This window comes from Rhinatrema bivittatum, chromosome 1 (assembly GCF_901001135.1).
Source record: "Rhinatrema bivittatum chromosome 1, aRhiBiv1.1, whole genome shotgun sequence".
Classification (NCBI taxonomy): domain Eukaryota; kingdom Metazoa; phylum Chordata; class Amphibia; order Gymnophiona; family Rhinatrematidae; genus Rhinatrema; species Rhinatrema bivittatum.
Genome location: NC_042615.1, coordinates 426,485,433 through 426,507,515, shown reverse-complemented (window position 1 = coordinate 426,507,515; position 22,083 = coordinate 426,485,433). Strand labels below are relative to the sequence as shown.

The 22,083-nt window shown below is 43.0% G+C and overlaps 1 protein-coding gene across 2 annotated transcripts in view; it reads left to right on the top strand.

Annotated features, from left to right (window-relative positions):
- CORO2A (coronin 2A) overlaps positions 1-22,083 on the top strand; it is a 251,954-nt gene that overhangs the window by 205,177 nt on the left and 24,694 nt on the right. For both annotated transcript variants that reach the window (XM_029603867.1, XM_029603858.1), the window contains exons 4-7: positions 3,906-4,055; positions 6,270-6,449; positions 8,253-8,369; positions 20,881-20,985. In XM_029603867.1, coding sequence (XP_029459727.1) covers positions 3,906-4,055; positions 6,270-6,449; positions 8,253-8,369; positions 20,881-20,985 — 552 coding nt within the window. The remainder of the gene's footprint in view (positions 1-3,905; positions 4,056-6,269; positions 6,450-8,252; positions 8,370-20,880; positions 20,986-22,083) is intronic.

Below are 22,083 nucleotides of genomic sequence, written 5' to 3'. Positions count from 1 at the left end.
AGGGAGACTCCCGGCGGGGCTCAGCCCTGCCATGCAGGGCAGGAGGCTGCCGCGGTCTCCGGACCGTGGAGGACAGCAGCAGCGGCTGACTGCTGCGGTGGAACAGCGTCAGCAGCCTGACTGGCCGCAAAGGTAGGGGGCCTGCCCGCGCTGGTCACAGGCAGGTTCACAACACTGCATGGCCTTTCTTATAATCTCATTCACAGACTGCAGATAGTACAGAACACAGCAGCTAAAATAATTCTTTGTAAGAAAAGATTTGATTATATTACACCACTACTCACTGAACTTCACTGGCTTCCTGTTTTCTTCAGGATTCAATTCAAGATTGGCTGTTTAACCTTCAAAGCTTTCCACTGTGGTACTCCATCATATTTATCTAATCTTCTTGTCCCATACCAACCTAGGTGCACACACCTTACATTCTTCACAACAATTAGTTGTGAAGTTTTATTAGTTCTTCGTTCATCAAAGATAATCTAACTTGAACACACCCAAGAAATATGTTTCTCTTTTCTGGCTCCCAGTCTTGTAATTCTTTTCCTTTGGGGTTGTGCCTTGAGAAGGACTATTTTAAATTTGGGAATTTTTTTAAAACCTTCCTCTTTATACAGGCCTTTCCAGATTAGTCCTTCCTATTTGATCATAAATATATGCCAGCATTATTTTAATTACTGTGTTTTATTGACATATTTCAATTGATGTTTTTAATCATCATCAGTTTAAATGCATGCTAAGTTATGTATAATCTTTTTTTAGTTTCTTTTACTCAGTTGTTTCATTTTATTTTAAATAGTTTTATTTATTTAATATGCTTTGTAATTTTTAAAACATTTTTATATGCACATTGCTTTGATATACACATGTAAGAAATGTGTTTTAATAAAATTAAATAATAATAATAATAATTTTGTCCCATATAATTATACAGGACAAGATATTCTTAAAAAAATTGCTTTGATGTTCTCTGGTAGAATGGCTTTGTTATGGTTTGGTATGGATGTGAACCCCTGGGCCGGAGTGAGAGGTGTCACCGCCCACAGGGAGGAGCCCCTTGAGCCTCACTGCCGGCAGGCGTGGTCTCAGTAGCAAGGACACAGCTGTATACAGACTTTATTATGGGAAAAGAGAAAGCATAACCCGTGGAGCAGGAAATGCATTAAAGGTGCAGTTCTTGAGCAGCTCCCGTGGAGCGGGCACTGAAGTAAAAGTACAGTTCTTAGCTGAGGGACGAACCCAAGAAGGTACCTCAGATGAGACAGTCCGGTAGTGGTCCGCAGCGCGGGGTACGCCGAGGATGGTTATGCGAGGCAGATGGTGTAGAGAAGGTCTGAGGTCCCGGAGCCAAGAAGTACTTGGAATGAAGGAGGCAGTCTTCCTGCAGCGCAGGGTAGATGTAGCAAATCCTGCTGGTGAGAATGCAGTAATGGCCCGAGGCTTGGGGTACACTGCAGTGAGAATTCCAGCAAGGCTAGTAGAGATGAAGTGAGAAGTACTCACAAGACTAGGTTCCAGAAGAGCAAGGTGGGAAGGCCCTCAGAGGAGCGGATAACCAGGAACACGGAAGAGCCCCTGAGGAGTGGGTACTTAGAGCGTTCCCCACCGAGACAGGAACAAGAAGTCCAAAGAGAAGCGGATTCAGCAACGAGGAGAACTTCTTTGCTAACTCGTCTGGGTCAGGTTAAATACAGCAAGGCGGTGACGTCATGTGGAGGGGACGCCCCCGAGTTTCCCGCCATGACGTGTATTAAAGACGGTTCGTGCGTGCGTGTACTAGGTGACTCCAGGAACAAGATGGCGGTTGGCATTGCCCACGCCGTCCCGGGGACTCCAGGGAGGTCGGCGTTCGCTGGCAGAGGCCGTCATTCTTCCGAGGATAGGCGAAGTAGCAAGAAAAGAGGTGAGCATGAGAAGTCTCAGCCGCCTGCGACTGACGGGCGCAACAGACTTTAACATCATCATTATTTATTTTCTTGTGAAAAGAATTATTTTGTTGATATGGCTGTGTATATTGTTCTGAAATCATCACAGTGGCAGTTACATTGATTAATTTATGGTCAGATCATGGTATTGTCAATTGTGAGGTTTTAATATTGATGAAATGTGTCTTATTAATAAAAATTAGGTCTAAAATTTGGCCATCTTTATGATTTGGTTCAGAAATTATTTGATCCCACCCTAATGCCATCATCAATTCTAAAAAATTATCACATGCAGGAGTCCGTGGAGAGACTGGGTTTTCTTTTTCTCTATAGGACAACTCCGACACCTAGGGACCTTATATTGGGAAGACATGCTCTGTCCTTTACATTATGTACATCCTACCACCTCTGCCTCCCATCACATATCCCCTTCTTCACAATCTGCTCCAAATTGGGACTTTGGGACTCAGGTGTCAGTCTGCCTTTGTCCTGTGGGTGTCATGCCCAGGTGGGGCCGTGGTACAATCATCTGGTTGTTGGAACCCGTAACATGTTTGGATTCTCAGGATGCTGAGAGCACCACAAAGTTCATGGGGATCACCTCTGGCCTTTGAAGGGGGAAGTGAAGGCAGGGGAAAGCGCTCAGACACTTCCCATCTGCTGGTTCAACGAGCCTGGCATCAACTAGTGGGGTTACTACACCCCATATTGCAGAGTCGTCTGGGGCACGTGCTTGTGCCTTCAGAGTTGGACAGTTCCTTAAAAGTTGTGCAGTCACCTGCGAAGGCAGCCTGAAGGTTGCCAGGTTTGTTAAGTTCCAGGACTATGACTTTTCCCTTGTTGTGGACTCAAGTGCACTTATGTTCTGATGGAGCAAGCGAATGTGGATCAGGAGATGCCCAGTGGCGGGAATCTTTTTGCCACTCAGAAAGAATTAAGCACCTGACTCAGACTTCCTGAAACTTGTTAATAGAGGGAGGAATATAAAGGATTTCTGCAGCCTGCAAGCTGGCATTCATGTACTTAATAGATCCACCTCCCGAGTGCAGCTGCTCTTCAGGTGCTGGAAAGCTAGGTGGAGCTGTGTGGAGCAAGGCAGAGCACTGCTGGCCTTGCTGGAAGCTGACTATGCCATAATGTGAAGCAGGTTTGTCTGTTGGAAGAAATGGCTCCAAGTGTGTTTCATCTGCAGGACCGAGCAACCCAGGAGCTAACATATAAGCACCCTAAAGGCCTCTGTTAATTAGCACAATATAATATTTGTAGAAACCTAATAATAATGTAGACTTGATCTTGAATAGCTTTAATGCTTAGAGGCATCACTGCTCCCAGCTCTAAGAAAATGCATGTTTTACATAATTTGGTAACACATTCCCAATTTAAAAAGGTCAGGATTTTGATTATAATTGCAGCACAAGCATCATCAATTATCAAATGACCTATGGGGCACATGGAATAGTTTGGAAGTTAGTGGCCATTCCAGGGCAATATCCAGCCATTTCCTATGGATGCTGGGGTGGGGGTGGGGGGTGAGGAAGGAGAGGGAGGAGAGGAGAAGGGAAATGTTAAAGGGCTGAAACACTAATTATTCTAACAATGAAAATTAATTTACATAAATTTCATCTTACAGTAGAATTAGATTCACTCACCCGCATTCATTTTTAATATTTATGAAGGCAAATATATAGAGAAAGCAGTATATTTCTTTTCTAGCCTAGGCATACATGAGTAAGCACTTGATTTTATACTGTCAAATTCTACTACATTGGGGTGTATTCATACCAAGAATGGAATCCTACCTCACTGTTGTGAATTTTATAAAAATGTGAAACTTGGCAATGGATAAGTTGTGCTTTTAATGTCTATGCGCATATCCTTCAAGAGAAGAGGTACTGTCTGATGGAAAGTCATGAGCTTTGAAATCTGTAGTCACCCAAAATTGTTGCTGCTTGTAATATGATCATCTGTTCTTTCTACTGCCAGGTGAAAATCTGGGAAATTCCAAAGCATTTACTATCAAAGAATATCACAAATGCACAGAAGGAACTGCAGGGTCATTCTCGAAGGGTTGCCCTCATCGAATGGCATCCGACTGCTAATAACATTCTCTTTAGCACTGGTTATGATTACAAGGTAAGACTGCATCCTCGCACTGGATTCTGCACAGTTCCAACTTCAACAGGAAGCTGGATGATGGAGGATGAGGCAGCAGCAGAAGGCTGGTTCAAGGGTATTTGGCGTCTTAGGCAAACCTATGGTCATCTAACCCTCCTCCCTCAAATTACCTCCAGCAGGGCACTTCCTCCTACTGGCAGCAGTAGCTCCAGCACAGCGCTCCTTTTTGGTGCTGTGCTAGAGCTACCATAGCACCTTTTGAGTCTCGAGCTAGTGGGATTTTGCTACCTCCCAAATTTTGGCGCTCTAGGTGACCTCCTAGTTTGCCTAATGGAAAGGACAAGGAGCATTGCTCACTGACTCCTCCTACTGGTGAGAGGCCATCTTGCAGGGGACATATGGGGAAGAGTGGGAGAGAGGAAGACTTTTCTGCCAGCAGCGGTGACTGTGACCCCTCCCTGGGTGGGAGGGAGAGCCAAACTTTCATGCCGTACTGGTTGGGAACCTCTAATATAGACTGTAGATGTATCTACCTCTCTCATATCTTCTTTGACCTGCTTTGTGCTATTTCCATATTCCGATAACGTTGCCATTAGTTATGCATGAACACTAAATATGGCCCTTTCTGATGCTTGTGAGACTCTCTCCATTCTGAGATATATGTAGTGCAGCAGATTACACAGATTAGTTATTGATTTTGCAGGCAAACATTAACATAACCATGCTTAAAATGCTGTGGGTAATGGTATCATGTGCTCAGATGTGAGATCCTCTTTCAAAATTGATTTAGTCTTCTGGACAAAGCTCTGATGGTGTCTGCTTGATGCTGCATTACAGTGTACTGAATCAACAATTGTCCCCTTAATAAAGAGTTGTATCATTCAGATGAGTACCATGAGCCAATATAAATGTACCAAGCTAAAGACAAGGGCATCTGGCAAGGTCTAGGAGAAGTGCTTGAGTTCCAGAGCTCTCTAATAAAGGAGATCATCCGTTTTAGAAAACTAAATTAGAAAAAAAGATTTTGAAAACCTTTTTTTTTTTTTTATTTTGCTTTGATATCATATAACATTATACAAATATATGCAACATAAAAAAATTGGTTTTTTCCAATTTGCAGTTCAACTGTGATGTTCTAACAGAATTCTGAAACCAGAGAGATTTTTAGAACCAGCTACTGTTTGGCTGAAATTAATGCTTAATTGTTAAAAATCGGTTGAGTATGTACTTTATTTAGTTTATTTATTATTTTGATTTATTGCCTGCCTTTATGAATCAGAAATTTACCCAAGATGGGGTGCAGTATATGAGAATGGGAGCATACAATCAGAGATCAGTAGCAGCTTCAAAATTTTAATTAAATTTATATTCTGCTGTTTGCAACTGGTCATCCATTTCAGTGCGGATTTCACTCAGTTACAGTAGATAGGTCCCTGCTCCAGAGGACTTACAATCTAAGTTGGAGGGTAAAGTGATTTGTCCAGGTCACAAGCAGTGTCAGTGGGAGAAGTGGAACTTGAACCCTGGTTTCCCTGGTTCTTAGCAAGCTATTCTAACCACTAGGCTACTCCTCCACCCAAACCTGGTTTCATGCACACAAGTGGCTTTTTGAAAATAGTCCTAAAGAGAATGCACAGAGCCCAATTATGTGTGTACTTTTACATGCACTTGTGGTTCCAGGGGACAGAGTTGGGGGGCAGGGATAGGTTTGGGGGTTTTCAAAAGTTTGTCCACACAGAAGGTCCACACTTCTAGGAGCAGGTGTAGCTTCCTGCCTGTAACTTGGACACTATTAGGGGACACTATCCCGGCATTTCTAAATCAATTTTATACACCTAAAATCAATTTGAAAATTAGTAATAGAGTCTGTACGTAACAAGTACAGGCAGACTTTACTGGTATGTGAGGTGTTATAAAAGTACCCTTTGAATGTATAGCTTTTTTAAAGAAGAATATACAGATACTTGCATTCAGAATCACTGTCTTACATGCATTGGTCAGGCAGATAACTCAACCTTCTCACATAACACACATTTATGTTATGAGGCTCAAAGGAGAACAATAGGAGCAACAACAGAAAATACAACTTCACAGAAGGTGCGGTGGATTCATAAATGGCCTCTCAGTGGATATGTTGGGGGCAAAAGCAGTAACAGAATTCAAGAAAGTATGAGATAAGCACAGATGCGCCTTCATTGCAAAGAAATGAAGTGTTTCTGTGTTGTTTTCCAGATACTGATATGGAGTCTTGACGTTGTAGAATCTGTAATTCAGAACCCGGTGAAGATAATAGATTTTCACAAGGATGTAATTCTCTCCATGTCCTTTAACTGTGATGGAAGTCTGCTAGCAACAGCCTGCAAGGACAAGAAAATAAGAGTCATTGACCCACGCCAAGGATTAGTTCTGCAGGTAAACTGCGGTCAGCTGTCTTGCCACAGATCTGACGTACTTACTGAACAGCATTTTCAGTCTAAAACGCAGAAGTTTCCTTAGAATCTTTTTTTTTAAGTTATACAGGATTTCCAGAAACTGAGATTAAGAATTTAATCAGATTTGTTGTTGAGCACAAAATGTAAGCAGAATGACAAGAAGGCTCTGCACGTGGAATCATTAGTCTGTTTTGCATTTTTATGGTACCCTAAATCAGCTTGCTGTAGGGGATTTTTGGGTCTTACCCCCCTGCACACTGCTTTCTTTTTCTAGCAATCCCTCCAATCAATGTGAGATATACATACAGAAGTAAAGTCTTATTTATTCAGGAGCTACCATAATGACTAATACAGGGACAGCACTTATCATTAGGGAGCAAAATTAAGAAAACAATAGTTACAAAAGCATGCTTGACATCCAGTGCTTATCAGATTACAGAGACTAATGCTAGCATCACATCTCTCTAGCCTGGATTTACATATGTAAAGGGCTAAAGAGTCTTAATTTCATAACCCACTAAACTGGGATTGGAGCCCACAGTTTCTCACCAATATGGGACTTGCAATGTCACACGCTCTCTGGGTCATTGGTCTAGCAGTCTAGGCCCTTCTTGGTCTTTGGCACAGAGCTAGAGATGGCAAACTCTGTCACTGAAGCAACAGGGATTGTTCAGCTCTCCAGTCTCGGATACCTGTAGCATGTGGGACTGGCTCTGCTGTGCCCTTTGTTTCTGCAAGTTGCCCAGGGTGCAGGGAAGCAAGGCAGGGGGGAGGCAGAAACATTCAGATGAATCATCTTCTTCTTCTGGATGGGTAATGATCGACCGACAATAATGACGACCCTGAGTGCTTGCTCCCTGCTGCTTTTAAGGGCTCACCTATGCATAATTCAGCAGCTTCATGCATAGTCAAGTGAATACACAATTAAGGTTTTGATAGGCTGTTTTTTGTGCCTTTTCCAAGTCCTTTGTTTCTTTCTCCAGGTTCAGAGAGGGGTCAGCATGACAACTGCCAGTTCACATCTGATGGTGAACTCATAAGACCTGCTCTGTGATTGGCCCCAGAGTCATAAAAAGAGGCCCCTAGTATTCTGACTTCACAGATTCACACAGCACCAGTTATCCTTATGTTTCTCTTGGCCTCACCAGCTCTTTCCAGATGGGCAGGGCCTGTAAATCTGTCAAGCTGGTCATGTACATAGCAACTGCAACGTCTCTCTCTCATATCTGCATTTGACTGCAGATAGCCATACAGGCCAATGTCCGTTTTTCTGATGTCAAAGAGTCCATCTTAGCAAGAATTGGAATATTCCCTACAATGCTATTTGATAAATTATATACAGGTAGAATACTGGGGTACCTAAGAACAAGGGTCTATTTACTAAGCAGCATCAAAATGGTACAGTAAGGCAAGTAAATTCCCTTGGGAATTTACTAAACTGCCAGCTGCCATGAAGACGACCTGGCTTCAGTTTCCAGGCTGACTTATGCTGAGAGGCAGTCTCAGGCATTGCTCAACAGGGACACTTTATGGACTGACTGAAGGGTCTGTATTAACCGGGATCTGGAGAGAGCCTTGGGCCTCAGTGTGACCAAAAGTATGCATGCAAAACCAGGTATGGTCCACCAGCCCTGAATTTTCAAAGGGAAATCCCGCAGCAATTTAAAAATTGCTCCATATAAGCAACCAACAGGGTTTCTCCTTGGAAAGGTAGTTGGATAAATTTGCCCTATAAATGTAAATCTTTTCTTTACAACTTTCAATATTTTTTGTCTCTTCATAGGAAGCAAACTGCAAATCTCACAGAGCAAGTAAAGTTTTGTTTCTAGGAAACCTAAAAAAGCTGCTATCTACGGGAACTTCCAGATGGAATAACAGGCAAATTGTCCTCTGGGATCAGGTGAGTTGAAGGAAGAACATGCCATAAAACAACTGGATGGTTTCCCTAACTTAACACATGGTCAGAATATAGTCAGTAAGCTTGAATGAACAGAAGTCCAAGAGAAGAGCTTCAGAACTGTAAGATGCATGTATTTACACAGCAATGTGTCAGGATAAACCTGTACCTGTTCGTTTCATATATGTTTCTTTGTACTGTTCCTTGTCTAATTAATAAACAGCTTGAACAATAAATAAATAAGTCTTACAGTCCCTCTTAAATAACTTCACATCAATAATCTTTCTTAGTATGTCTGACAGCGAGTTCCAAAACTTTGAGCCGGCTACTGAGAATGCTTGGTTCCTTGTTATATCCAATCTAACCATCTTTGGTGTAGAAATGTCCACGTTCTAGTTTGCAGAGCATAATTGTTGTTGTGTTTTATATATTCACAATGAGGTGCTAAGCCAAGTGTTGAAATCATTATTTAACAAATTGAAAATTACCATTAAAACATTATACTGTATTTGAAATGATATTGGGAGGGAGTGCTGCTTGTAGCTCTTACATCGCTGCTGCACTCACCGGAGGATCCTGCTCTTCCTGCCCCCAATGTCATCGGAGGGCTTCTGGAAGCCATAAGAAGCCTGTGACTGTGGCGTGCCTAAGCTGCACGCCAAAGGAGCACGCCCCTTGTTGCCGATTTTATAGCTCAGTAGTTTTTTCTTCGGAGTCCTATACTTGTGATGGGTAAGAAGCAAAATGTTTCTACTCATTTGCTCCCACCTGCGGCATCAGTCCTTCTCTCTCCTGCCCAGACAACATTGGACACTTTATGTTCCAGGTAAATCAGGGTCAAGAGGAACTTGGGGCTTCTGTCCCCACCTCCAGTGATTTTTCATTCTGACTCAGCACCGATGGTCCTATTCCACCGCAGGCAATTCCTCGAACTTTAAGGGAACTGTGTCTGGGTCGGCTAGTGCTTTGCTTTCTCCTGTACTAGGTGGGGAGCTCCCTAGAGTGGGTGGTTTTTCTTCTTCTTCCTCCACTGGTGAAGTTACAGAGGCTATCATGGCTCAATCTATGATTACTAAACCTACAGTCGTCACCTTAGATTCTTTATGGACAACTCAGAGAAAAATGTTTCTTCTAAAATCGATGCAATGTTGGGGACTTTGGGGGGTCTTTCTACCAAAGTTGATGAACACTCTTAGATATTAGATGTATTGGATGGGAAAATAAGAGAGCTTCAAGGGAATTGTAAATCGTTACAGGAATGTAATCTTTCTCTCATTAAGGATAATCAGTTATTGCATCATAAATTAGAGAATATGGATAATCAAATGAGGCAGTGTAAACTTAGGTTCCTTAATTTTCCTAAGTTTTCTTTATTATTTCTAATGGAATGGCTAAAAAAATGTTACTTGGATGTGTTAAAAGTGTCTAAAGATGTCTTTCCATCTATTGTTAAGTTGTTCTATCTACCTTCTCACACCTCTCCATCTCAAGTTAGTTTACCACTAGAGGAGTGTGACCTTTCCAGGTTCTTGGAACATTCTGGTTCTGAAGGAATGGAAAGGGCTACTTTAGTTGTTATATATGCCTGTGAGAAAAATAAAGATTGGAACTTAAGACTTCTTTTTCGTCTTAGAGATAAGACTTTTTGTGATCAAAACATCTCTCTCTTCCCTGATGTTTGAAAGAGACTCAGCAAAGGTGTAAGACTTTTCTGGAATTTAAGCAAAGAGTGATTAGTTTGGGTGGTACATTTTCATTAAAATTCCCATGCAAACGCTACATTAAATATAAAGGGAATTTCTGTGTATTCTATTATGTTAATCAATTGAATTTTCTTTCTAATCAAGCATCTCTGAATTTACTTGGTCTGTAAAGTAGGCCATTTCAGGACCTTATGATTATACTGATATACTATATATGATCCTTTTCCTTTTTACTCAATTCCCCTTGATTGTGGTCTAATTTGCAGCAATTCATTGCTGTTTCTTTTCTTAAAATCAAGTTTACTTGATTGTTATTTGTTTTGGAAATATCTGTAAATAAAGATTGAAATGATATTGAGAGCCAATGCAGAGATGAGGTAATATATTCCTTCAGTCGAGTGTTGGTCAGAGTATGGGCAGCAGAGTTCTGAATTAGCTGTAAAGATCATAATACATTAGCAGAAATACCCAAGTATAATGAATTACAGTAATCGATTTTTTGTTAGAATTAGGGATTGGAAAACCATACAGAAATCATGCATTTCAAGCAATGGTTTTAGACATTTTAACAGTTGTATTTTATAGAATGAAGATGTGAAGGGTAGATGTGAAGGGTAGATGTGAATCGGTTTTTTGCTCTTTCGGATAATAGAAAGACTAGGGGGCACTCCATGAAGTTAGCATGTGGCACATTTAAAACTAATCGGAGAAAGTTCTTTTTCACTCAATGCACAATTAAACTCTGAAATTTGTTGCCAGAAGATGTGGTTAGTACAGTTAGTATAGCTGTGTTTAAAAAAGGATTGGATAAGTTCTTGGAGAAGTCCATTACCTGCTATTAATTAAGTTGACTTAGATAATAACCACCGCTATTACTAGCAACGGTAACATGGAATAGACTTAGTTTTTGGGTACTTGCCAGGTTCATATGGCCTGGATTGGCCACTGTTGGAAACAGGATGCTGGGCTTGATGGACCCTTGATCTGACCCAGTATGGCATGTTCTTATGACTTTACTACTGATTAAATATGATGTTGCATTAGACTGGCTACAATAACATAACTCTGAGCTGATAATGCACATCTGGATTCTCCTCTGATTTAACTGCTCATCCTTCCCTGTTGTGGCAATAAGGAGGTCCTCCAATGGTATGAAATATCATGCTCAGTTTCAGTCAACTTGAGCAAATACTTAATTACCACTTAATATATTTGTTATCTAGGCTGCTGACCTCTGCTGTAATCTATAACAGGGGTCCCCATAGGTCAAACCTGTGGCGTGTGCCGGCCGATGCAGGCCCATGACCAGGCCCCTCTTACCCTCTGCTGCCTAATCCAGCATCTGGCTCCACTTCCCTCGCGGCTGTAGGCTGCTGGCTTTGTCCCTGGGCCATCCCTGGCGCTCCTGGTACTACGACGGACTCCTCTGCTCCACGGCGGGCCTCCCCGCGGGGAGACGCCGCCATCCAGCGCTGTGCCCCTTCCTAGGTGCATGCGCATCTCTGTTTCCTTTGAAGGGCCCGCAGCTGGAACTTGGCCGTGGCCCCGGATAATGACGTCGCTGAAGCTCCGGTATATAAGGCCGGGTTCAGCTCCTATTAGTCGCCTTTGCAATAGGTCTCCATGCTGGTCGTGTACTTCGATGCCTCCTGGTGATTCCTTCATGTTCCTGGTTCCTGTTCCCTTCGAGTTTCTGTTCCTGGTTTGTCTTCTTCATTCCTGTGTTCCTGCTACCCAGATTTCCTTACAGACTGATCTTCTCCTGGACTCGACCTCTGCTTTGCCCGACTATGCTATTGATCTTCTCCTGGACCTGACCTCTGCTTTGCCCAACTACGCTATTGATCTTCTCCTGGACCCGACCTCTGCTTTGCTCGACTATGCTATACCTCTGCTTTGCCCTGACCATGCTACGGATCATCTCCTAGTCCAGACCTCTGCTTCACCTGACCACTCTACTGATCATCTCCTAGTCCAGACCTCCACTTTGCTTGACCATGCTATTGCTTCTCTCCTGGACTTGACTTCAGCCTTGTCTTGCCACCGCGCCTTGATTGCCGCCTGCCCTGAATTCAGCCTGTTCTACGACGCTCCCACTGTCTACGTCCTGGACTTGGCCTTTCAGGCTTCGGCCTGTTCTTGCTCGGGCGCCCCCTGTTGGTGCCCGGGTCTCCGGGACTCCACCTCATCCAGTACAGACTCTTCTGTTCCGATGTTGCTGCCTCTGGGCTGACCTCTCCATCTTCTCATCGATGACTACATACGGAGGCCCAGCTAACTCCAGCCAGCCCCGGTACCCAAAGGCTCAACCTGCGGGGAACGAGGGCTGGTATTGGTGAAGCTCCAGCCGGCCTCGGTCAGTCAGCCCATTCCGCCTGCCACCCCCCCCCCCCCCCCCAAGCTTGTTCTTCGAGTGTCCAGATCCAGTCATGGAAGAAGTTTGTTGTTTTTTTTAGGCACAGTGGAGGCAGAAAAACTAGTGGGGTTTCCCAGGCTCTGACAGTGGAAGAAGATCTGCCAGTCTGCCCAACCAACACCAAAGCTATGAGCTGCTGGCAGGGAGGCCATCCCCTCCATCAAAGAAGATCCACTGGACCCATTCTAGTGAAGAGATCTATTACAGGGAGGCCAGGCCCCTCCAGCATAAGATGGTGGGGGTGAAGGGAAGGGATAGGAGATGAATAAGAGAAATGAAAGTAAAGTGAAATGAGGGGAGGGGATGAGAAAAAGGGAAAGAAAAGGAAAGTGAGAGAAGGAATTGAGAGAGGAGAGGAAAGGGAACATGAATGGGAGGGGTGATAGGAAGGAAATGAAGTGTGAGTGAGGGGAAGGAGTGTGAGGAGGCGATGACAATGTGGAGAAGATGAAAGGAAGGGAGTGAAAGTAAGAGAGGAGGGAACGGGAGTGTGGGGATGGAGTGAGTGACAGAGGAGGGGCAGAGAAGGGGTAGGGTAAGAGTGAAATGAAGAGGAGAGGGGGTAGAGGGAGGGATGGAGAGTGAATGAAAGAAATAAGTGAAATGAAAGGAGGAGAGGGGTTGAGAGGGGAAAGGAAGAGGTGAGAGTGAGAGGGGAGAGTAGAGGAGGATGATAGGTCAGGAAGGGAGTGGGATAAGGAAAGGATGGTGAAGGGAAGGGAATGTAAGGGGAGAGGCAGAAAAGGGAGTGTGAGGAGGAGGGAAAGGAAGTGAACGAGAGGGGAGGGAGAGTGGAGTGAGAAGAAAAGAGGGGGGGGAGGAAAGGGAAGGGAAATAGAAAGCATGTGGTGTATTGGGGATGAGAGGGGGAGAGTGAGACACAAACAAACTTCCATTCCATTCACCCAGCCCTACTCCCTCAGGAGGCAGATAAAAATCCCGAGGAATGGGGGAGGCAGGAGGAAGGGTTCCCAAGCACGTGGCTGGGTGCCAACTTCCTAGAAATATTTTTACTGACACCTTGTCTGCCATAGCTGTGTGGAAATCCTGCCTTCCTTCTTCTGCAGCATTTAAATGACTGAAAAGGCCAGACTCCCAAGTTATCAAAACAATTCCTGATCCTCTTGCACATTTGAAATGTCGCATGCAGCCATTCACTTAAAAGGTTTGGGGACCCCCTGGTCTATAACCTAATTATAGCTATTCCAGCCTAACAAGTAAAGGTTGTGTTTCCTTTTTCTTAATTGGCAGGACCTCATGAAAATTACAGCATACTGAACACTTGTGGCTTTTGTAGGAATATCTTTTCATGACAACACTTCTCATGATACAATGTGTGTCAGGCTGCAATTATATACATTTCTGTTCAGAATAATTTTTTTCTGGTAATAGTTTGGATTTGCATGACCTCTTTCATCTAACACACACCAGCACATTATAGACGCAGCTTGTCAAAAACACTCATTATTATTATCATTATTTATAAAATATCAGGCATGGGGCCTGAATTATTAAGGATTTTACCTGTAGTCACAGAGTGGATGAAAGTCTTTAACAGATCAGACCCATGCTGATTATATCAAATAGGGCCTCAGTCAAAAAAGATTTATTTCCATAGGAACAGAATTGGAAAAATAGTCCCGTTCAGAATAAGTCTTGAATAGAGCAGGGATCTGAATCCACACCCCAGGACCTTTCCTGACTAATGGAAAATGTCATCCTTCTGCTGCGCTCGTGGTTGTCAGTGACTTTCAAGGTTTTATCATCACAGCAGGCCTCAGGCTCTTACAAAACATGTTGGCCTCCACTCCATACAATTTCCAAGCCTTGGTGGGGTTCTTGGGCCCTGGGAGTTGGGGAGATTTTCTTGGGATCCAAGGAGATCCTGTGGAAGAGGGGAGTTCTCACTTGAGTAAAACAGAGGACTGCCAGTATTACAGTCCTGCTTCAGTGCTGCTGTGTGTGAGGCTCCGCAGAAGCTCATCCTTGCCCCACTGCAAGAGAGATTTCCATTGTACTCCTGCTGGACCTCAGGAAATTGCCACCTCCTTCTTTTCCCCATATCATTTATTTGTTTGTCTGTAACCCCAGCAGGATTGAGTCCTGGCACCAAGCGTTTTCATCTGTTGGGTGTTTGTAGTCACTCTGGAGCCACTGTTGGGAGTCAGGATGCTGGACTAGGTAGACCATTGCTCTGACCCAGCATGGCCGTTCTTATGTTCTCCTGACATCCAGTCTGTGAGGTCTAAAAGGTGGTCGAGCAGATGCTGTAGTAAACCAGGCTTAGAGAGGAGCAAGAAATGAGAGTCTCATACTGGTTAGGGAAACTGGAAAAACAAGCCTGATTTTTCTCCCTCCATCCCCAAGTGAATTTGGCCATGCATTCCCTAAGCCTCCCTTGTCAGACTCCGGATCTCGAACCCAAACCCTGGGACCAAATAACTCCAGTCCACACGTACAGTAGGTTTACTGGTTCCCAGCGTGCAATCAATGTATTTGCTCTACAGAGGGAATTAGCAGTAAAATACAACAATATGAGTTGCAGGCTGCAACAGTAAGTATAGCAGTACAGTTAGCGGTGCAATAAAAATGAACTTTACCCCTTAGCAGCAAAGCAAACAAAAGAAGTGTTCCAATCCATAAACACACTAGACAACTAGTCAATATGCCATGATAACCAAATCTTTACTCACATAGGAACACTTAAGTCCATCAACTTGAGGATTTTGCCAAAAAGGAAAACTGGATCTTGCAACTGACTGTGTGCATACTTGCTCCTAGGACTCCTTGAGGAGAAGCTAGGCATTAATTAATTAATTAATTAATTATTTATTTATTTATTTATTTAACATTTTTTTTATATACCGAAATTCTAGCAACAATGTTGCCAATCATTTCGGTTTACATATAACATTGGAGTGACTTAACATGCGAGTCTTACATGGAACAGGAAAATGAACTTGGAGAAAATTGAATAGATACTAATAACAAATAACATTAAAACAGCAACAGTAGTAATAGACATGTTATATACAGGCGATTAAAATTAGCATTAGCGCTTAGGAGTTGCACCTTGGCACTGTCATCGGTGGCCATATAATTAAGGACCTTTTGGAGTGAGAACACTGGAAGGCCTGTTAGGAAAATCAGCAGAAGCCCATAAGAGTTACCCTTCCTTGGAGTTCCAGATGCAGACTTCTTTATTTTTATTTAGCTCATGTCCTTTCATTGGTAAAGCAAGGACAAGTTACATTCAGGCATTTCCGTGTCCCAGAGAGCTTGCAATAGAGGGTAAAGTGATTTGCCCAAGATCACAAGGAGCAATAGCAGGATTTAAACTGTGTCAGCCTGCTGCTCTAACTGCTAGGCTACCCCTTACTTGGTAAAAAAAAAATCAATGCATCTAGAGGTTATCTGTCATGTCACTTTGCCTTTAGGCAAGTGTGGTAAAATTACAACCTAGTACTGCAGAACCACCCAGTCGAAATAACCACAGAGACCGGGGTCCATTTGGATCCTGGGTCACTTATTTATTTATAGTACAAATTTTATTATCTGCCTTTTCATCAAACCGCCCAAACTGGCATATAATGAAGTAATAAAACGCATACACATTTAAATAAATTGTAGATAATTCCAGTAGCACAGGCAAAATTCAATAAAATACCTACTCTTTGATTCCTGCCATTCCCCTTCTACACCCTTCTCCTAACTGACTGAACTTTAAAACATCCTCCTTGTACCAGCAGTGATTCCCGGGTCAGGCACACTGCTCCCTTAGTTCCATAGTAAGGAGCTCTGGTGTAGCACAGATGAGCATTGGCAGCAGCCCTGGCAACTCCCAAATCCAGCTTCTCTAGACTCTGGTGATGATGACTCCCGAATCCTGCTTCTCCAGCTGCTCAGGCAGCTGCTCAGGCAGCTGGAGAAGTCAGGCTCACCGGTCTATAATTGGGATATAGAGGGCAGAGACATTGGCAGATATACTTATCTCCTTAGGTGATATGAAGACACAGGAAATTCAGCAAAATGTACAGTTATGTGCAAAAATGTAGCCATCCCTGTATCATCTGCAAATTTAATTACCTCACTTGTCATATTTCTTTCCAGATCATTTATAAATATATCGAAAAGTACGGGTCCCAATACAGATCCCTGAGGCACTCCACTGCCCACTCTCTTCCACTGAGAAAATTGTCCATTTAATCCTACTCTCTGTTTCTTGTTTTTTAGCCAGTTTGTAATCCACAAAAGGACATCGCCACCTATCCCATGACTTTTTACTTTTCCTAGAAGCCTCTCATGAGGAACTTTGTCAAACTCCTTCTGAAAATTCAAATATTCTACATCTACCGGTTCGCCTTTATCTACATGTTTATTAACCCCTTCAAAAAAGTGAAGCAGATTTGTGAGGCAAGGCTTGCCTTGGATAAAGCCATGCTGACTTTGTTTCATTAAACCATGTCTTTCTATATGTTCTGTGATTTTGATATGTAGAACACTTTCCACTATTTTTCCTGGCACTGAAGTCAGGCTAACTGGTCTGTAGTTTCCTGGATCGCCTCTGTAGCCCTTTTTAAATATTGGGGTTATATTAGCCACTCTCCAATCTTCAGGTACAATGGATGATTTTAATGATAGGTTTCCAAATTTTTACTAATAGGTCTGAAATTTTATTTTTTAGTTCCTTCAGAACCCTGGAGTGTATACCATCTGGTCCAGGTGATTTACTATTCTTCAGTTTATCAATCAGGCCTACCACATCTTCTAGATTCACCGTGATTTGGTTCAGTCCATCTGAATCATTACCTATGAAATCCTTCTTTGATACGGGTATCTCCCCAACATCCTCTTTAGTAAACAGTGAAGCAAAAAAAATAATTTAATCTTTCCACGATGGCCTTATCTTCTCTAATTACCTCTTTAAACCCTCGATCATCTAACAGTCCAACTGACTCCATCACAGGCTTTCTGCTTCAGATATATTTTTAAAAGTTTTTACAGTGAGTTTTTGCCTCTACGGCCAACTTCTTTTCAAATTCTCTCTTAGCCTGTCTTATCAATGTCTTACATTTAACTTGCCAACGTTTATGCATTATCCTATTTACTTCTGTTGGATCCTTCTTCCAATTTTTGAATGAAGATCTTTTGGCTCAAATAGCTTTTACCTCCCCTTTTAACCATGCCGGTGATAGTTTTGCCTTCTTTCCACCTTTCTTAATGTGTGGAATACATCTGGACTGTGCTTCTAGGATGGTATTTTTTAACAATGACCACGCCTCTTGCACACATTTTACCTTTGTAGATGCTCCTTTCAGTTTTTTTTCTATTTTTCTCATTTTATCAAAGTTTCCCTTTTGAAAGTTTAGCACGAGAGCTGTGAATTTGCTAACTGTCCCCCTTACAGCCTTTAATTCAAATTTGATCATATTGGGGCAGATTTTCAAAGCCTATGCACACTGAGCCTATTTTGCATAGGCCCAGTGATGTGCACAATCCCTGGGATGCGTGAAAAAATGGGCGGGGTGGTCCGGGGGCAGGGCATGGGCGTGGCCAGAGGCCTCTCCACTGCTGCTGGGCCCGGGGATTGCGTGCCGGCATGTTATAAAATCAGGCGTACATTTGTGTGTGCCGGGTTGCTCACACAAATGTACGCCCACGTGTACCTCTAAAAATCCGGCCCTTTATGATCACTATTGCGAAGCGGCCCCACCACTGTTACCTCTCACCAAATCCTGTGCTCCACTGAGAGTTAGATCTAAAATTGCTCCCTCTCTTGTCAGTTCCTGAACCAATTGCTCCATAAAGCTGTCATTTATTCTATCCAGGAACTTTATCTCTCTAGCATGTCCAGATGATACATTTACCCAGTCAGTAGTGAGGTAATTGAAGTCTCCCATTATTACTGCACTACCAATTTAGTTAGCTTCCCTAATTTTTCTTAGCATTTCACTGTCCATCTCACCATCTTGACCAGGTGGACGGTGGTATACTCCTATCACTATAGTCTTCCCCAACACACAAGGAATTTCTAACCATAAAGATTCGATTTTGTATTTAGTCTCATGCAGGATGTTTATGCTGTTGGACTCTATGCCATCCCGGCTATAAAGGGCTACACCTCCTCCCGGGTGCTCCTCTCTGTGATTGTGATATAATTTGTACCCCGGTATAGCACTGTCCCATTGGTTATCCTCTTTCCACCATGTCTCTGAGATGCCAATTAAATCTATGTCATCATTTACTGCTATACATTCTAATTCTCCCATCTTACTTCTTAGACTTCTGGCATTAGCATACAAACATTTCAAAGTTTGTTTTTTGTTTGTATTTTCATTCTGCTTTTTAATTGATAGGGATAAGTTAGAATTTTTTAGCTCAGGTGAGTTTTTAGTTACAGGCACTTGGACTACTTTTCTAATTATTGGAACCTCACTGTCGGGATGCCCTAATTCTAATGCATCATTAGTATCCTTTGAAGATGCCTCTCTCCGAACCATGCGCTGCTGAGCGACTGTCGGCTTTCCCCTTTGTTCTAGTTTAAAAGCTGCTCTAGCTCCTTTTTAAAGGTTAATGCCAGCAGTCTGGTTCCACCCTGGTTAAGGTGGAGCCCATCCCTTTGGAAGAGACTCCCCCTTCCCCAAAAGGTTCCCCAGTTCCTAACAAAACTGAATCCCTCTTCCTTGCACCATCGTCTCATCCACGCATTGAGACTCCGGAGCTCTGCCTGCCTCTGGTGACCTGCGCGTGGAACAGGGAGCATTTCAGAGAATGCTAACCTGGAGCTTCTGGATTTCAGCTTTCTACCTAAAATCCTAAATTTGGCTTCCAGAACATCCCTATGTCGTTGGTGCCCACATGTACCACGACAGCCAGTTCTTCCCCAGCACTGTCTAAAATTCTATCTAGGTGACGGGTGAGGTCCACCACCTTCACACCAGGTAGACATGGTACCATGTAATCCTCACGCGCCACGCAGCTGTCTACATTCCTAATAATCAGATCACCAGCTATGACGGCCGACCTAACCCTTCCCTCCTGGGCAGTAGGAGACACAGCTAAACATTAGAATCATAGTGAGAAATATTTGTCTAGGGCAGGAGTGAGCAAACTGGTGGGCAATTCCCGCAGGGGACTGCCCAAACAAGGAAGAAAAAAATAGCTACACTGTCAAGTGTTAGTGCTGTGGAGGCACTGCAAGCTCAGCAGAATGTACTGGCATCATTGTAAGCTTGCCATGGCTTAGCCATGTGTCCTTCAGTGAGTCCAGGGCAGAAGCCACTTATTCTGAAGCAGAACTGGACATGGGAGGAGCCACTGCACTTTTCCACAACCCAGGAAGAGCTGCCACCCTCAGGCCGCAGCCTGGGAGAAGTCCCTGCTGCTTCTAGGCCCCTAATCATTGAGCGATATCACAGCTGTTGCCCGCCCAGGGAAAAAGAAATGGTGAGAGAGGGGAGGAACATGGGAAAAGAGGCCAGAGAGAGAACAAGGAATTGGATAGGGGAAGGGAGGATAAAGGCAAAAGTATAAGAAAGTTAAATAAGTAAATAAAAACATGAGAAAATAAAAAAAAAGATGAAGCTATGAAAAATATAAAAATTAGTGAAAACAATAACAAAGCAAAATAAAAAAGTTGGGCAGGGTGGGATGGAGTTTTATTCTGGCTGGCACCTTTGCTTTTTTGAAAAATGTTCATTCTTTACTGTTGTGGTGTGTGTGTCTGGTTGTCGGGGGGAGTGTGTGCCTCTGGTGTGCTTTGTGTGGTGGTCCATGTCTCTGGGTGTGGCATGGTCTGTCTGCCTGTGTCTGTCTTCTGTATAGGGATGCTGTGGGTCTCTGTGTTTTTCTGTCTAGGTATGGTATGTCTTTGTGTCCCTGTGTCTGTCTGGGTGTTGGGCTTCTGTCTCTTTGTGGGATGTCTGTGTTTAGTTTTGGGGTGTCTTTATTTCTCTGTGCCATCTGGATATGGGCTAACTATGTCTATTTTTGTCTGGGTGTCTGTGTCTATCTGAATGCGGGGTGTCTGCCTCTGTGTCCAAGTGTGTGTGTGTGTGTATGAGTGAACTTACTTCTTTCAGCGACTTGGAGAGAAACAAAATGGCGGTTTTGAGCCTCTGGTTGGCAGTGTGGCTGCCTGGTGAATACACTTCACATATGCACGTATGTATGTATGTATGTATGTGTATGTATTTGTATATATATATATATATATATATATATATATATATATATGCACACGCACTCACACATATATAATATACACACACATATATCCCATGTTGGGGGGGCCTCAACCAATTTCATGAATGGAAGGGAGCTGCAGCTCAAAAGGTTTGCTCACCCCTGGTCTAGAGCGCAAAGAAAGTATGATGATAACTGATTTTATTTGCAGGATGATCTTTCCGTGCCTTTAGAAGAAGAGGAGTTGGATGGATCCTCTGGTCTCCTATTCCCATTTTATGACCAAGACACTCGAATGCTGTATGTGGCTGGCAAGGTAGGATGTTTGCATTTGACTACGTAGCTGATGACCATGCCTTTGTCTGTCAGAAGTGGTCTTGGCCTGTTGATTTAAGCACTTAAGGAAAGCCACTGAACTGTCTCAGTCTCACTGCTTATAGATGTGTGCTGGGCACTTGGAGAGTAATTCTGGTAATCAGTAAACGAGCTGTAGGAGGCATGGGATTTTTTTTAAATATTGGAGCGAATAATCTAGAATTCCTGCCAATAAGCAGATGTATAAAAGAATGGAAGTCCACACCCAGTTTTTATCATTTTTAGTATCTTTATACTATATAGCATGTCTTTTCTGAGCCTAACTAGATTACTTCTGCAGAGGAAATTTGTAAGGTCAGACTGTACAGACTGTATTGAACTGGAGACATCACACCAAAACTAACATTATCTACATCAGCAAAATACAACATGGGAACTTTAATTAACCTCCACAGAATAAGCAACATCTCTATTTAACATATCATGTAGAAGTTGGCACTTTGAGCAGCACTGTGCCCCATAACAGATTTCTGGGAACTTGCAGGCTCATATTTAAGAGTGCCTTCAGCTGATCCACCAGCTGCACTTCCTGCAGTCCCAAATGGAAATCTCCAACCTTGCTTAGTTTCTTGGCTCTCACAGGATTAGAGCCTAGAGTAAGATGGCTGTAGCCTGCACTGGTATCTTTTGAACTGAGCTAATAAACCTGGCTGCTGTATTTCTGCAGTGGCATTGCAGGTCAGCATCAAGATTCTACGCAGGGATGCTAGGTACTGCCATAATGACAAATATACACAAGCAGATATCCCTTCAGACCAAATATATAAACAAAAATCAAGGGATGAAAATGTTATTAAATTCAGTATCAAATACCAAAAGAACCATTTATAACACTATTTAGAACACGGAATCAGAAATAATGGTGCAAACCTGATTGACATCCACCGCCTCTCGCCATGCAATGGGCCCCAAGCTGTATCAGCAATGGACACCTCTGATCTCATTCACATGCCGGTTCAAAAAACCATTTTTTTGTTATGACTAAATATATTGTTTATTTTTAATTATGAGTATGAATGTAAGTAAAATCCCAAACCTA